The sequence below is a fragment of the Magnolia sinica genome, chromosome 15 (genome assembly GCF_029962835.1).
Source record: "Magnolia sinica isolate HGM2019 chromosome 15, MsV1, whole genome shotgun sequence".
Classification (NCBI taxonomy): Eukaryota; Viridiplantae; Streptophyta; class Magnoliopsida; order Magnoliales; family Magnoliaceae; genus Magnolia; species Magnolia sinica.
Window position 1 is genome coordinate 10776271 of NC_080587.1, and position 17294 is coordinate 10793564.

General features: G+C 40.6%; 1 protein-coding gene across 1 annotated transcript; it reads left to right on the forward strand.

Moving 5' to 3' along the window:
- The first annotated feature begins 4751 nt into the window (after positions 1-4751).
- On the forward strand, positions 4752-14262 carry LOC131227633 (tetraspanin-6). The gene is made up of 3 exons (XM_058223436.1): positions 4752-5333; positions 12649-12971; positions 14120-14262. The coding sequence occupies exons 1-3, from the start codon at positions 4842-4844 to the stop codon at positions 14157-14159; spliced, it is 855 nt and encodes a 284-aa protein (XP_058079419.1). The 5' UTR covers positions 4752-4841; the 3' UTR covers positions 14160-14262.
- The last annotated feature ends 3032 nt before the right edge of the window (positions 14263-17294 follow it).

Genomic DNA, 17294 nt, shown 5'->3' on the forward strand with positions numbered 1-17294 from the left:
ATGATTCCCTAGTAACTTGTATAATTTTAGTTGTATGATAAGTGGACTGAAAATAAACGAAAGTTGTAACAAATTGGCCTCAATAAAAGGGGTGACAACTATTCTACCAATCAATTTATATAACATGGCTTGTTCTTGATTAATGATTGAACATCCCACGTGGCATTTAGGAGCTTTGAGAATGATGAGAAAGCACTAAAAATTCTGGTGCTTGTCGTCCACTTGATTCGTATGAGATATCTGAACTGTCCATCTAGATTGATGGCTGGATTTCTCGATGGACCGTCCAATATTCGTCCATCGTTTGAAAACGGGTAACCAAGGGTGGGAAGCTCATGATGGACGGATGACCAAACCTCAAATACAAGTAATATCCATCATCCATTTCCTTGCGACGGATTGAACGGTTTGGATCATCCAATTGGAGCATGGCTAACAGAGGTGGGCCAGACAAGATGGAAGTTCCAAATCAATGGTTGGATCCTTTCAAATATATCAATCTGGACTGCATATTTTCCTAGTATGGTTGGGGTTTTCCCATCAAAGTGACTCTCCATGGTCGGCCAATCATGGTGGGCCCCACATTATCGGATGATATTTCCATATAATATAATATAAATCAATTTACTTTGAACTTTGAAGTGCACTAACCAGACAGACATGTATACCTAATTGCAAGTTGGGGGCAGCCAAACGTAATAATATAATTAGTTACTGAAAAAGCTTTGATACTCTGGAAGAGTATGATAGATGATACAGATGAATAGAAGAAACTTTACACGTGGCAATAACTTAACTAAAATTAAGTTGTCCAAACTTGTGGGTCCCAGTTTAGATATACCACAAAAACTTACACTTTAATAGTAAAATCGGTGGACATTTATTGGACGGTTGAGATGAAAGATCTCATATGGTCTTACTTCAAAAAAACAAGTGTCCAAGAATCAGAGGTTAGGATTGTTCAGCCAATCTGATTTTTGGACTGTAAATTATTTACAGGCTATTCCACAATCTAGGACGTTTAATTTGGTTTTATGTAGGCCACGTGTACGATTTCCTAGTGCCTGAGCATCAGCTGCGATAGTCTGCCAGAGTATCAAATAACTCCCATTTCATTATCTACTTTTTCGCTTAATTGTGCGTCGAACATTGATTAAGGAATAAGAACTTTCCTTAATGGAAGAAGAGGAAAGGCATATTCTTAGATGATTTCTACGGAATCGCGCGCGTGGATTTACAGTGGAAAACGGCACGCACTCCATAGTGGCAAACGTGTGTAATATCAGGTCCAATAAATAGATGGGTCCATCCATGTAAATTTCAGTGTATATATAAACTCTACTCAATTGTATGTTCGGCCACAATATCTTGAGAAAAAAGGACATCTGGAAAGAAAATCACCAACGGACAATATTCAATGTATGTGTTACGTCATCTGATGTGGGGATAGTACGGATTTTCATAAATAACATCTTTAATAAAAATTTACAACTGGATATCAGTACGGATCTCTTACTCGTGCTTCAATATGGCTCGTGTCCCGAGATTCTCCTCTCCACTTTATACTCGCGCGGTTATATTTATAAATTTTCGATTTATGTTCGCGCCAATGGCCTTCGCATTTATTCTCAAGAAATTATACGATGCGATGACGCGCGTGTTTGCATATTACACCGTCCGTTTCAATTCTGACAAATAGGACATTCATTATTCAATCCAGACCATTGGTCTATCGGCATCATCTGTAATTGATTGTCTAAAAGAAATATGTTGTATAAGATTATCTGAAACTTCCGATTTATGGATTACATACAGACGGTTAAAAACAGAAGAACAACAATGGTCCACATTCAATTTAAAGGCCATAAAAATGCTCCTTTTAATCTTCCAATCAACATTACTTGTACCTTATAGCCCATAGAATTTCAACAAACTGACGGTTTAGATTGCCTAAACAGTGTCCCCACATAGAAGAACGTACGACCCGGATGCATACAGCGGGAAGATCCTAGCCACGGACTGTATTATTGTATAATTCCTCTCAGTAGTATAAAATGCGCTTCTTACTGTAATAGTTCACCACAATTTTTGAGATGACGGACCATGGACATGATTGCCTGCGATACCAACGGCGGGGTAAGTTCCTGCGGTTGGAAGCTAGTTGGGCCCCAACATTATGTTTGTGTGAAATCCACCCCGTCCATCCGTTTTTCCAGCTCATGTTAAGACATTAGTCTAAAAAAGGAGGCAGATCCAAAATTCACGTGGGCCACACGATAAGAAACAGTGGGGATTAAACGTCCACCGTTGAAACGTTAGTGGGGCCACGGAAGTTTTGGATCAGGATAATATTTTTGGGTTTTCAGTTAATCCCAATGGGAATGACCTTATGAACGGTTTGGATGAGGAGTTTTCAATGGAAGGCATCTCCGTCCCTACTTTTTCCTGTTGTGCGGCCCACGTGAGTTTTGAATGGGGCCCCACCTATCTTCTGACAACAGGATGGCAGTGGGCGTCTTTGGACCATCATCTTCGCATTCTGCCACGTGCATCTATCCAGACCACACGAATTACGTACGAACATGTTTATGGATCATGCCTCGAAAACCATGTAAATCAATAAATCCTAACCATCCATTTTGTGACCATTGGAAACAACAATGAAAAATGTAACTGGTGCATGTTGGATATGGAAAGAAGAAAATGTAAAATAAACATTTGGATCATAGATTTGGGCGGTCTGGATTTCGTACAAATACGCCCATACGTACGGATGAAGAGTAGTCAGATCTGTTGACGTGCGTTTGAATGCATGTTAAACTACACTGCATTCGAGCAATCTGGGCCCCACCATGGTGTGTATGAGGAATCCGCACCGTACATCTTCTGTGCACAGCTTCGTTAGGCCTAGATTCCAGAATCCAACCTGATCTGTAACTTGGGTGGGCCACGGCAAAGAGAAACTTCCAAATGTTTTGTATATACCATCCAAACCATTCATGTAATCAGAACCACCGTGTCCCACTTGAATCTTGGATCAGAATAATTCTTGGAATGTACTGTGAACATGAGCCCCATATGGATTGAATTCCACATGCAAATCAAGTGTGGGCCCCACACATCTGAACAAATACACAGATGCCGGGCCCACACCATGCATTTTCACCATCCAACCCGTCTATCATATGCTTCACCTCCGAGAATCTCTTGTATTCGAAAATAAACTCAATCCAAAACAACAGTAACGAGAACGGGCTGTGAGGTAATATGTAACGCCCTACAAATCAGGGGTCATGCATATATTCGACTTCCGATATCCCGAGTAGCACTTATCATAAATTTTATGATTTTGCGGTTAATCAAATTTAGTTGCGCAACTTGAAATTACTTGAAGCATGAACACAACTACGAATAGTCTATAACTGATTTCCAGGGTGTTACATAATCCCACCCTTGAATTTCACAGGGTCTCACCTGAGTTGCAAAACAACCCGAAATTTGGTATGAACCTCCATGTCAATTGGATGGAGGGTCTGAACGGCCTTGATTATATATAAATCCACGGTAGGTCCCCTCACACTAACCAACGGTGGGCGTTCCCTATCAATATCTTCTCCAGTGCTGTGGCCCACATGAGTTTTGAATCGGTCGGGCTCTGGACTACGGGTTGGACTCTATGGGAGCGGATTAGATGAGTCCAGGGTAAAAGCCTAGTGTGTGAGTCTTTGACTGTGGGGCCCACCTTGTTGTATGTATTATATATCCACGCCGTCTATTCATTTTTCCTGCTCATTTTAAGGCATGGCCCAAAAATTCACCAGATATGAAACTCAGGTGGACCACACCACGTTATCATTTGTGATTGACCATTAAAAACTTCTTGTGGGCCACAAAAGTTTTGGATAAGGATATTTGTGTTTTCCTTCCGTCGGTCTCTCTGACCTTATCAACAGGCAAGAGGGTAAATAAACATCCAGGTGGACGCTAAGAAGTTTTAATGGAGGGCGTTCAATCACCACTGTTTCCTGTAGTGTGGCCCACATGATATTTGTATCAGCTTCATTTTTGGGACCATAACCTAAAATGATATTAAAAAATGAATGGACGGCGTGGATATACAAAAATAGATCGAAGTGGGCCCACGGTCAGGGCCGCATCCACGTGGCTGGGTCCGGCGTCGCACCGAATCTGCGTGCGAGCACCACATGCAGGAATTTCCTGCGGTCAGAAGCTAGGTCGGGCCCACCGTGATGTTTTTGAGAAATCCACCCGTCCATCTGTCTTTTTAGCCCATATTAGGCCATGATCCCAAAAATGAGTCAGTTCCAAAACTCAACTGGTCCGAACGACAGGAAAAAATGGGTAGAGAAATGCCTACCGTTGAAACCTCCCTGAGGTCCACCGTGATTTTCATATTCCATCCAAATCTTTCATAAGCTAATTCCTACTAAGATGAACTTAAAAAACAAAAAATATCACCGATCGAAAGCTTCTCAGCCGCACAAAGATTTCAACGGCAGACATTCAATCCTCACTGTCTTGTCGCGAGGCTCACTTAAGTTTTTGATCTGCCTCATTTTTGGACTCATACTTTAATATGATCTTTAAAAAAAGTATGAACGGTGTGGATTTCTAGCAAACATCAAGGTGGACCTCACATAGCTTCAGACCGCGGGAATAGGCAGTTTGAGCTTGCCAAACTTTTCAAAATGGTGGCAAACTATCACAGTAGTCTACTCGTGTAGTTCGAAAAAGAGAAAGGCAGAGCAGCGAAGAAAGGTAAAGGAGAAGAGAAAGAGAAGAAAGAGAGAGAGAGAGAGAGAGAGAGAGAGAGAGAGAGAATGTACCGATTCAGCAACACGGTGATAGGGTTTCTCAACCTGCTGACGCTGCTTGCATCCATACCGTTGATCGGAGGGGGATTATGGATGGCCAAGAGCAGCAGCACGTGCGAGTCGTTCCTCCAGATGCCGCTGCTGGTGATGGGGTTCGTGATCTTGGTGTTGTCCCTGTTGGGATTTATAGGGGCCTGTTTCAACGTCGCGTGGGCTCTATGGGTATATCTAACGGCTATGATCCTCATCATCGCCACCCTCCTTTCCTTCACCATCTTCGGATTCGTAGTCACCAACGGCGGTGGTGGGGTACCCGTACCCACCAGGATCTACAAGGAGTACCGTCTCTCGGACTACTCGCCCTGGCTCAGGAATCGGATCCGGGACCCGATGAACTGGCGGAGGATCCGCGGCTGCATCCTCAACTCCAACACGTGCGCTAAGCTCGCCTCATGGACACCGCTTGATTATCTGGAGCGAGACATGTCTCCGATTCAGGTGAGTCGACTCGGTCTTCTTCTTCCTTTTATTTCTTTTTAGTTTTTCCGTTCTTGGCTCTTCTGAGTCAGCGACTCGTTTCACTACTCATTCGTGGGACTCGACCGAGACCGAGTTGACTCGGACGAGTCGCATCCAACTCATCCATGGGTGCGCTGGAAACCTAGGTGGAGCCCACAATGATGTTTGTGAGAAATCCACACTGTCCATCCATTTTTTGAGATCATTTTAGGAAATGGGTAAAAAAGAGCCAGATCCAATACTTAAGTGGGCCGCACTAAAGGAAAAGGTCGGTAAGGAAATTTCTACCGTTGAAACCTCCATGGGACGACAATGATGTTTACATGCCATCCATACCGTTCAAACATCATTCCTACATAGATGAAGTGAAAACACAAATATTATCTTGATTCAAAACTTCTGTGGCCCCAAGAATATTTCAACTGTGGACGTTCAATCATCATGTTTTCGCCCCACTTGAGTATTGGATCAGGCTCATTTTTCGCCCCATGCCCTAAAACGATCTCAAAAAACGGATGGACGGGGTGGATTTCTCACAAACATCTCGATGGGCCCCACTTAGGTTTCCAGCGAGGGAACTTCAGGCGATTTCGCAGGAAATCCGCGTCGCTCGTTCTATTTTTAAAAAAGTTCTGGGTGGTTCTGAGTCAGCGACTCGTTCTGTGGTGAGTTGGATCGTCCGAGTCTATCCTAGTTTCACCTCTGATTCGTGGTACGGAACCTAATGGGACCTGACTGAGTCGACTTGGACGAGTCGCATCCAACTCAAGCGAGTAGTCAATTCATGCCCGCCATTCAGTTAAAAGTAACAAGAGCATGGCACGTGCAAAGTACGTGGAAAGAGAGTGGGGAATAAAAGGGGTTTTTGTTGGGGCGGATTGGGTGAGGTCTTAACTGTGGAGCCCACCTTGATGTATGTGTTGTATATCCACGCTGTCCATTCGTTTTGCCAACTCATTTTATTCCATGTTCTAAAAAATGAGGTAGAATCAAATATCGAGTGGACCACACCACATGAAACACTGGTGATTGACCATTAATTTTTTGTGGGCGACAAAAGTTATAGATGAAGCTGATATTTGTGTGTTCCTTTTATCTAGTGTGACCTTGTCAACTGGTTGGATGACAAATAAACATTATGGTGGGCCATAGGAAGCTTTTAGCAGTGAGCGTTTCAATCATCACTTTTCCTGTGGTGTGGTCTACCTTAGACTTGTATCTGCTTAACTGTTTTGACCCATGGTCTAAAATGAGTTGGAAATACGAATGGATGGCAGGGATATTCAACACATACACCAACTCATAAAATCCAAATTAAACTATTAAACTATTAAGTGGGGGCACATTATAGAAAAACATGATCAGCCACTCAACAAAACTCTACAGTCACGCAAAGTGTCATACAAACGGAAACGGATTGGCTACTCCCCTGCCACCAGCCCGGTGGCTGGTGGTCGGAAATCGGATTGCATACTGAGTTACTGAGTACGCACTCTTATCGTATTGAGTAAACTCAGTTGGGCACACCATAAATGTATGTGTTTTATCCATGCCGTCCATCCGTTTTTCCAGATCATTTAAGGGGTTGAGCCCATAATTTAATCATATCTAAATTTCAAGTGGATCATACCACAATAAATCGGGGGAATAATGATTTCCACTGTTGAAACCTTTCTAGGCCCCACAGTGATGTTTACTTGTCATCCAACTTGTTTATAAGATCATATAGATATAGATGGAGGGAAAACACAAATATAAGTTTAATCCAAAACTTGGGTGGCCCTCAAGAATTTTTCAGTGGTAGATGTACAATTCACATTGTTTCCTATGGTGTGGTCCATTTAAGAGTTGAATATGCTTCATTTTTGGGCTTAAATACTAAAATTATTCGGTAAAATGGACGGATCCCCTGGATAAATTACATAAATCATGGTAAACCTCACAGAGTTTACTAAGTACGCTTACCTTACTAAGTTACTCAGGACGCAATCCGCTTCCTAGTGGTCGGTGCTCTGTGGGCCCCACCATGATATGTGTTTCATCTATTCTTTTCATCCATTTTTACATATCATTTCAGGGCTTGATCCCAAAAATGAGAAGATATAAATGTAACACCCCTGATTTCGAGAACCGAGTGATACTTGGTTCTCGAATTTATTGGGTGCCACTTATGCCTTGCGGATGGTCAAAATGTGGGTATAATCTAATTGATACATGAGCAATCGAGGAATTAAATGGATCATGCGACAGAAACCACGACTAAATTACTGAATTAAAGTGCGATTAATAAAATGTATGATCAATAAAATGAAATAGTATGCATGATATACGGGACAACGTCCTAACAAAATATAAGGTCCAAAAGAATGTGCAACTGTCCCCTTGCCCTAAGGCCCCGTCACTAGTTCTAGGGCAGCCTATTGTGATCTGCCTAGAAGCTGAAAATAGGACAACTCCTCCTCGTCTACACTCGCCCCATCCAGCGTTTTAAGCTTCGTGACACCTGCATCTAAGATAGGGTTTGGTTGGTGTTTTAAAACACCATCCTATAGTGAGAGTGAGTGATCAACTCAGTGAATTCCATTAGCAATAAATTACACATATTATCAATTCTATAGACGTAATTAGTGACAAACAACCAAGTACACAGTTCCTAGATACTCTTGTTAATGCATATGCATGATATTATGATATGATGGATGCCCTCGCCATCCAACACTCCCTCGAGCGACACCATCTTACATTCGCAATACCCAACACTCCCTCAAAGCGACCTAAACTGCCGAGTTGGCAACCTAACTAATGTGATGCGATGTAAACATATTAGCCAAGTATTTAATTACGTTCATTCATCCAGTAGTTTAGGAAAACCGGGACACCCTAACAGAGTCAATGCCCTATCCCGATTGCGAGGCCTATGCGGCCACGACGGCCTTGCGCCTGCAATCCTTAATTTTTTTGGGTTCATCACTCTCAGATAACACATACGAAGGTGGATTGTAAGCTAAATCACTCGCAGTCATGACGGGGAGGCTCACCCCAGCGTAAGCCGACAACTCGAGCATAGTGTCCTATTCCACCATGCCCGACTCATGAGGCGGGTTTGTACCCTGTATTGCTTGCTGTCACTACAGGAAGGCTCGTCACCCCAGCGTAGGCTGACAGCTCGAATATAGTGTCCCATTCCACCATGCCCGACTCCCGAGACTTGCAGATCGCATCATACTAGTTATCAATGAGCGCATATGGACATAGGGTGACCCAGGTTCAAACAGGCGTGTGTATACATAATTAACAGACATGGTCGGTCAACTAATGAGCCAATTTGTCCCCTCTAGACGAATTTCGTAACGCACAGGATTGAGAGTAAATGTCTCATGTAGTCCAACTACTGCCAGCTATCCGTATTCAGAATAATTGGGTCAGATTGGTCCTTGGACAACCCTATTAATAGGGCTGCCGCTACGGGCTTCGGTGTTTGCCGGCTAACCCGGCAAAAGGGGAAATGTATTTTTTGAAACATATTAAAGAAGATCGCGATCTACTTCTAGTTGTGAGGAATTTAGACATGCATAGTATAAGATACAATCACTTGTCATCGTAAAAGATCATGAGTTTCTTAGATTGTAAGAAAGATCTAAATAAGTCTTAAATTGCTTAAAATCATGGGAGAATTGTGTACAATTCCTAATTGCAGAAAAATTGAACATGCATGGAAGGAATTTAGCAATTAACCTTCTCAAATTATGCGCATAGGGGACATGTAGCAGGATTTTCCCAATTTTCTTCAGAATTGGGGATGTGTCATATTTAAATTTATCATGGTAGAAAGGAAATCAGACAATGTAAGCATTAAGATGATTGGGAGTTAAACACTCCTTCCTAAACAGAATTAATCAATAATAATACTTAGTATCTACCATTATACCCCTTGCAAATGACATGTAAAACAAAATTTGCGACCATAATCACTAAATTCAACCTAGGTTTGATAAATGGCCACCTAAAGATAATGGTCCGCACCTAGGAATAGTTTGTCAGCTTGCGGAGCCGCTTCCAAGGTGTCGGTCCCACAAATTTATGTGTCGGAGCCCTATGCTAATTGGATTTGCATGTTTGGATAATGTAAGTGGCCTAATGCACTAAAAACTTGTGAAAAGGGTGGATAGATACCTTCCGATCGCTGGTGGGCCGCTTCTACGATGGTGGGATTGTGAGTTCCAGCGCGGGACTATGGTATGAGAGGGAAATCCCCCAATTTCCAGCTTCTTGGAGCTCTCTCCCTCTCTTCTCTCTCCTCTCTCTCTCTCCCCACTTGCAGGAAAATTCGTACGGGAGTGTGGGTGAGAGATTTTAAAGCTTTTATAGTCTGAGAATTTGTCCAATTGGCCTTAGGAACTCTTATTCTAACATGCATAACCCCTAGTGGGTTGATTTTTGGTCTATGCGGCCATTCCAATGGCCCCCTAACCTATCTGTGTCATGGGGCATGTGCCCCATTGTCGGATGTGTGGTTGGTTCGAATTTGACGGCAAACGGATGACCCGATTGGCCGTAGGGGCCTAATTTACGATCAACGGTCAATGATGATCAATCGGGCTGACGGTTACATAGATATGAGCAGGGAAATATCCCTGACTCATGGCCCGAGTTTGGTTACGGTCTAACAGTCAGAAAGCCACAACTTCGCGAAAGAGCAGAAGGTTTATTTCACTTAAGTTTTTATATTTCAGCCTAGGGGATTCATGCGTTTCAAGCACTTGGTTTCTGGCTCAAGTTGAGCAGTTCTGGGCACTATCTTGGTTCGCCACCTGCGAAGGACGTCAAGCCTAATGAAACAGACATTATTCTGTAATTTCGAAACTAGTGGGCCACTAATGAGCAATTTGGAGCTTGTTCGGATAATTGAGGTATTTTTCGAATGAATTGGGTAAGGAGATTTCTTGGGCGCAGTTGTTAGGGTCTGGATTAACTAAGTTCACAGTGTGTGCCTATTTGAAATTAGCGAAAATGGTGATTCGGTCATGATCACTTTAAACCATTGGTTCTTAGGCTAAAAGAGTAAATAGGTTGACTTGATTCATTAGTTAAGATCCGGGCCATAGTTGGCTCGACTTTAGGTAGATTTTTAATTTAGTTACGGTTGTCTTGATTAATCAGTGATGAGTCGGTTAGATTTAGGCCCTATATGAATAATTCACGAGGCTAGACTTGAGGTTTAAGTGATCAAGTGGATTAGTTGGCTTCATACGGTTGGTTAATCAAATTTGTGTGGCTCTTTACTGGTATCACCTACGTATAGGCTTACCTCGAGCGTCAAGGGTCAGTAAGTGACGACGTGGGCTGGTTATAATAAAAAAATTCTAAAGAATTTTTGACAATCCAAAATAGCAAAAATCCAGGTTGTTACAATAAATCTCGGGTGGACCACACCACAAAAAAACAATAGTGATTAGATATCCACCATTAAATTCCTCCCAAGGCCCATTGTACTGTTTATTTGACATCCAATTTGCTGATTAGGTCATACAGGTCCAGGAGAAGGGAAAAAACAAAAATCAGCTTGATCCAAAACTTTTATGGCCCCTAAAAGGTTTTTAATGGTTGATGCTCATTCAACACTGCTTCTGTAATGTGGTCCACTTGAGATTGGGATATACCTCATTTTTGGTCTCATACCATAAAATGATCTATAAAAATAGATGGACGGCATGGATGAAACACATACATCATGGTGGGCCCATAGAGCACTGACCACCAACCATTGGCTGGTGGTAGGGGGAGTAGCCAATCTGTTTCCATTTTTGTGGGATGGATTGGGTGAGGCTTAACTGTGGGGCCCACCTTGATGTATGTGTTGTATATCCACGCTGTCCATTCATTTTAAAAGCTCATTTTTCCATGTTCTCAAAATTTTTGAGGTAGATTCAGCTATTAGGTAGGGTACACCATATAAAACCATGAAACAACACCTAAAAACTCTACATTCATGTGAACTGTCCGTTTACGTTTTCATCATTCGATCATCTTTATGGAGGGACAATATGTCATATAATCACTGTGGTGGCCCCCACAGGCCAACTAGTTGGACCTACAAGTAGGTGCCCACACACACACACACACACACACACACAGAGAGAGAGAGAGAGAGAGAGAGAGAGAGAGAGAGAGAGAGAGGCTTTGGGTTCGAGTCCTTAGTGGTAGACTCTAAGGAGTTTCAATATGAGGTCTTGGGTTCGATAACCATAGGTGGTGAAATCTCACTATGGTGTGCGTGGGCGCGTGTATACTTAAAACTCAATGTGAGATTTCTCATGATAGGGCTTACCTATTAGAAATGTAGAAAGTAGAGCGTGTCATAATATTTATATGACAATAGGATATGATAAAACTCAAGTCTATTAAACTATTAGGTGCCCAACCTCAAATTGGGAATTCTCAAACCAAGCCTAACCCAAGCGGGCTTGGTTGGGTGAATACATGCATGCTAATATTTATGTTATTACATTAGTCTATTATATTTCAATACACATCTTATTTTTTGTACCTATAATTTTATTAATTATATATATAGTCATTTATCGTAAAGAACTTCATTTTTTCTAACTAAACAATCTAAAATATATGACAACTGCCCCTTTAAAAGTCATGTTATGTAGCACCCAATATATTTGGGAGAGAGGAATTCCATGTGTCTTTTTAGCTTGAGTCATCGGAAATGATGTGGACCAATGAGACCTGTTGGCGTTGTAATTTTCTGTGCCTCCAACACATGTGATCCACACTTAATTATAATTTATAACTTATATATGGATTGGGTTTGGGTTGGGTCAAGCAACCCAAGCTCAACCCAAGTTTTATTGGGTTGGTGTTTGTATAATCCGAGCCCCAGATCAAACCCAATACATCCTGCCGGAGCCCAACCCAATGTTGGGTCGGTTGGGTTGAACCGGCCTGACTTTACGCCCTATTGGGCACACTATAGAAAAACATGAGCAACCAACCACTCAAAAAACTCTAGATTCACGTGAGGTGTCATACAAACACCATTGGTGGGCTCATGTGCTAACCACTAAGAGGGTTTATCAAAGCCCCCGGAAGGGTTTACGTGTTCATGTGGTGTGGCACACTTAAGTCATAGATCAATGTTATTTCACTGTAACATAGTGAAAATTAAAAATAAAAATACCTACTTTTCCGCAAGATCATGAGTGTTCATTAGGTGGGCCCTATCATACATGATAGGCTTTTTTTAAAAAAAAAATCCAACAAAATGCTGATTTTGTTTTTGCAGTCGGGCTGCTGTAAGCCGCCAACATCATGCGACTACGCCAGCGGAGCTTCAACGATGTTAGCCCAAGATCCAGACTGCTTCAAATGGAACAATGCAGCAGGTCAGCTGTGCTACGAGTGCGATTCTTGCAAGGCCGGAGTGCTGGAGGACGTGAAGCGGGACTGGCACAAGCTCTCTGTCCTCAATGTCGTCGTGCTTGTTTTCCTCATCGGCATCTACTCCATTGGCTGCTGCGCCCTCCGAAACACCAAGCGGTCGGAATCTGACTACCCCTATGGAGAGAATAGGATGAGCAAAGTCCGGCCTAGATGGGATTTCTACTGGTATGTCACACATCTCATACATGCATACACATTGGGACACTGGGGCAGTATATGGTTAGAGATTGGACTGTCCATTAGGTTCATCACATATTTTATGGGATACGAACCAAAAAATCACACCAATTAATGATTCTATACGTCCGTTCACTTGTCTATAAAATGGACGGTCAAGATAGCTTATGTAAAAAGTAGGTCCTACTATCAGCCAATCGTAATTTTTTCTTAAATGCAGTATTTTATTATTATTTTTTTAAAAAAAAACGAACAGCTCACATAGGTACTCCAACCTATGACCTTAGTGTTGAAATGTACTCTTTTTACCATTGAGTCATGGGTATGAACTAGGGTAACACATGGTTTGGTTGGGCTCAGTTCTAGGGTGAAATTGGAACAGAACTGTTTCCAATGGTTCCAGGAAAACCAGAACCGGAATTGGACTGTTTGCACTCTAAAACTAAATCCAGACTGTAAAAAATGGGTTCGGCTCTGGTTCAATTTTATGGTTCTAGGCTTTTTATAATCTAGTTCAATTGCATGGTTTTTTTTTATAATCCTGTATAATTGCATGATTTTTTTTATAATCCAGTCCAATTGCATGGTTCTTGAGAGACAGAGAAGCCATGAAAGAGGGGGAGAATAAAGAAAGATTAGGCTTTTTTTGCGTTTTATGTTTTAAAAAAGTTAAAATTTAAATATTCAGTGACCAAGGGTCCGGTTCCAAGTTCAGATTGTTTGGTTTTAGATAACTTCAAACCGAGAACTGAACTAAACTAACTGATTCTTTGATTTTCGGAACCGAACCGATGCACTTTAGAACCAGACCAAACCATGTGGTCTGGTCAGTTCCAATCTGATTTATCAGTTCCACCCGTTCCATGTGCAACCTTAGTTGGAACCTAAGACTTTTGCCACCTTACTGGTAGGGGGTGTCAATGGGTCGGGGTCAGGCCTGAAAAATCAAAATTTTGAATGGGACCGGCCCAACAGCCTGGCTGAAATAGTTTAAATATGGGCTGGGACCTACCCCAGACCCGTTGACAGCCCTACTTATTGGAGTGGAATCTCCTTATTTTCTATACATGCATGGATGAACCTTTTTTTTTAAAAAAAATGTCTTTTCACTAATAAATGCTTTTGGGATTATGCAGGTGGAGATGGTGGCATGACCGAAGGGAACAATTATATTAGTTTCCTCTCTTTCATAATTTGGAAGTTTGTAATATAAAAGACCAAGTCATGATCGGTTTGATGCGATGACTTAAATGTGATGTTAGATTTTGTTCAAAACTGATATGTAGTGTTTTTTTGGAGCTATCTATGATTTGAATTAAATGAAAAGGAGTTAGAGGCTCTAAAAAGGTAAGGGGGGCCAAAAAAGGAAGAGAGCCTAAAATTAAAACACTTGATTACTTATGATTTAACCAAAGACACAGAATCCTTTGATAGAAAGAAAAAAGAGAAAAATAATGTGTAGTCGATTCTAATTAGTTGAGATAAAGCTTAAAGAATTCAAAAAAAGTTGGTAATACAATTTATTTGAGGTGTTGTAAGAGAAAGCAAAAGCATGGAGTTAAAAGGGCCGTTTGGATACCACTAAATAAGTTACTTTTTCTACTTAAGCAGTAGATAAGTAGCTTATTTGAGATAAGTAAGTTTGTTTATGATCAATTATAAGTGATTTTTTTATTTAAAGTTACTTAATCACTTTAGTTTAATAAGTATAAATCAAGAAAAGCTACTTAAGGCATAAGTAGCTTATCTTAGGTAGCTTACGATTCAACCAACAACTTAATCACTGTAGCTTAATAAGTAGAAATTAATCAAGATAAGTTACTTGAGGCATAAGTAGTTTAAGTAACTTACAGTCCAAATGTCTCCAACGGATCTACATGGTTTTCTAATTTTTTATAAAATGCAAAGTGATTGAGCCATTTATTTTCTGGCATTTATTTAAGCGTTGGGGTCAACTTCACTTGTAAAGAAAATAGGTAAAGTAAGTTGTAATCATTATATTTTCACATTATAAATTTGTTACTTTTACTGGAAGCTTTTGGTGAAATAAATAATGCAGTAAAATCATTGTTATGGTCAAATAAAAGTGATGTCACCTCATAATTACAAGAGTAATTAAATAATCATTATACATTTACAATCATTTACCATTGTAAATGAAAAACTAAATAGGCCATAAATGAATAGTGCCTTTTGCTTTGAAATGACATGTGCCAACTTGCATTGAATTGGAGCCTCAGAGAAGTTTTCTTCCTCCTCTCCTTCCTCCTCTTTCGTTTGCATCTTCTTTCATAAGTCAAGTAGGAATTAGAAGTTAGAACATGGTAGAATGCATGCATGTGATTTTTACCCCATGAAAAGAATGTCGGAAGATTGTAATCATATCACCATGTGTTGAGAAAAAGGTGCCCATTTGCCTTCTGATAGGGAATTAATGGGTCCTACTAATAATCAAAGCAACAGTTTATTGTTGCTTTGTTGGTATGCATGATTCCTTAACATTTGGACAGATCATGGTCCATCAATCCAAACTATCCAATTGATATGTCACAGAGTTGATGAAGTATGCCCCAAAATCCCCCAACAAGGAATCTTTAAACCTTGGTTACTGTCCTATAAATAGATGGTTTTTTAAAAGACATATTAACAGTCCATATTCAACTAAAAATAGTTCAATAATCAAATATGTAAACATTTTTAATATGGATACCTTGTCATATCAACAATTTAAATTACCAAACCATGGTCTCAAATGTATAGAATCTTACTAATTTCAAGAAAAATGTATGCTTGTGGATGAGCAAGACCACAATAATTCCGACTATATCAAATTGAACCAGATCGAATCTAACAAAATCTATTGACCCAAGAACAAAGAGGTGTCACTTTTTTTTACACACATCCACATCACATGGGCACTCGATCCCATGAACACAGTGTCAAAATATTCTATCTACCACCACCGAGCCATGGAGTTGGACCCGAGTGGTGTCATTTCATTTCAAGGGATAATTCTTCAAAATTTATTATTGGAATCGGCCTCCATCATGGACCTCAATTCAAAACATAGTTTATTTCTTTTGTGGCTAAAGAAGGACCGTTGGATCGGAGAATCGAGGATGAATTTACATGACCCAAAGAGTAGCCATGATCGCGTAACCAAAACATGTCATATTAAGGCTATGGAAAATAGATGGCGGAGTAAAAGTGGTCTCTTCGTCTATTTTGTGCATCGTTATGTGAAAGGTTTTGATAATTCATGGTTGACTCATCATGATCATATGTGGACCCGCTTGAGCCACATAAATAAAAACGTACAAATATAAAATACTAATAATTTGTATCTGATTGTTTTTAACAACTACCTTGAAATTAAATGAGCATTATCAATCTTGATCGAAATTAATTCCATTTTACCATAAACATTCAAATCTAGATCCAATTTATAGTTTCAGCATTCTTGGATGCATTAACGGCCGAGTTGCAGATCACAATTAGTAGCTTGTGAATTTTTTTATATTCTAAAACTAGTTAGAATTTGAAAAACAATCCTCAAATGATTTATAATGTTTTAAAAAAAATAGAAGAGCTTCATAACAAAATACTTAACATGGACTTTCTTGAGATTATTTAAGAATATGTATGCTTTGTTGCAATATTTTAGTGTGAAAACAACATATTTCAAACAAGAAGACTTCAGCGTGCCTTTTGCACCACATAAAAGAGGAAGCGAGAGCTACACAATAGTTTAGATGATATCAATATAAATTTTGAATAATAAGATTATGCCTACTAAAATGTTGATCCATAAAAAATATTCAACCATTCAAATTCAATAAAGAAATAATCTTTAGATATTTTTTTTTTACACACACGCGCACCCACACCACATGGGCGGATGTCAGTGTTGAAACAGAGTCTATCTACCACTACTAAGTGTAGCATCCTGTCCAATCATAATAGTGTCCTGAGGCGTCCACATAGGATTTGCCGCAGGACCGTTCGCTTAAACCGCTCGTATGTGGGGTACCACGAACAAATTAACCCAGATTAGCCCATTAAGGTGGACCAGTCTGGTTATGATCGGACTGGGTGTGGACCGTCAAGCCGGTTAACTTGTTTGTACTTGACAACAGCCTATGTGGGCTGTGTAACGGCCAAGGAAGATCAGAAAAATCTAAAAATTGGGAAGCCGTAGATCTCACTGGGTTTGGGGTCCATTGCGGACCACGGACTCAATAGACGCCTAGAAATTAATTACCCGCGCAATCCTAACGACACTTGCCGAGCGTAACTTGCCCCAGCCTTGAC

What these genes read in the sequence shown, in the direction of transcription:
- LOC131227633 (XM_058223436.1), top strand. Translation starts at nt 4,842, where the DNA reads ATGTACCGATTCAGCAACACGGTGATAGGGTTTCTCAACCTGCTGACG. An exon ending in GAGACATGTCTCCGATTCAG is followed by an intron (nt 5,334 to 12,648) that starts GTGAGTCGACTC and finishes TTGTTTTTGCAG; the next exon opens with TCGGGCTGCTGTAAGCCGCC. An exon ending in CCTAGATGGGATTTCTACTG is followed by an intron (nt 12,972 to 14,119) that starts GTATGTCACACA and finishes GGGATTATGCAG; the next exon opens with GTGGAGATGGTGGCATGACC.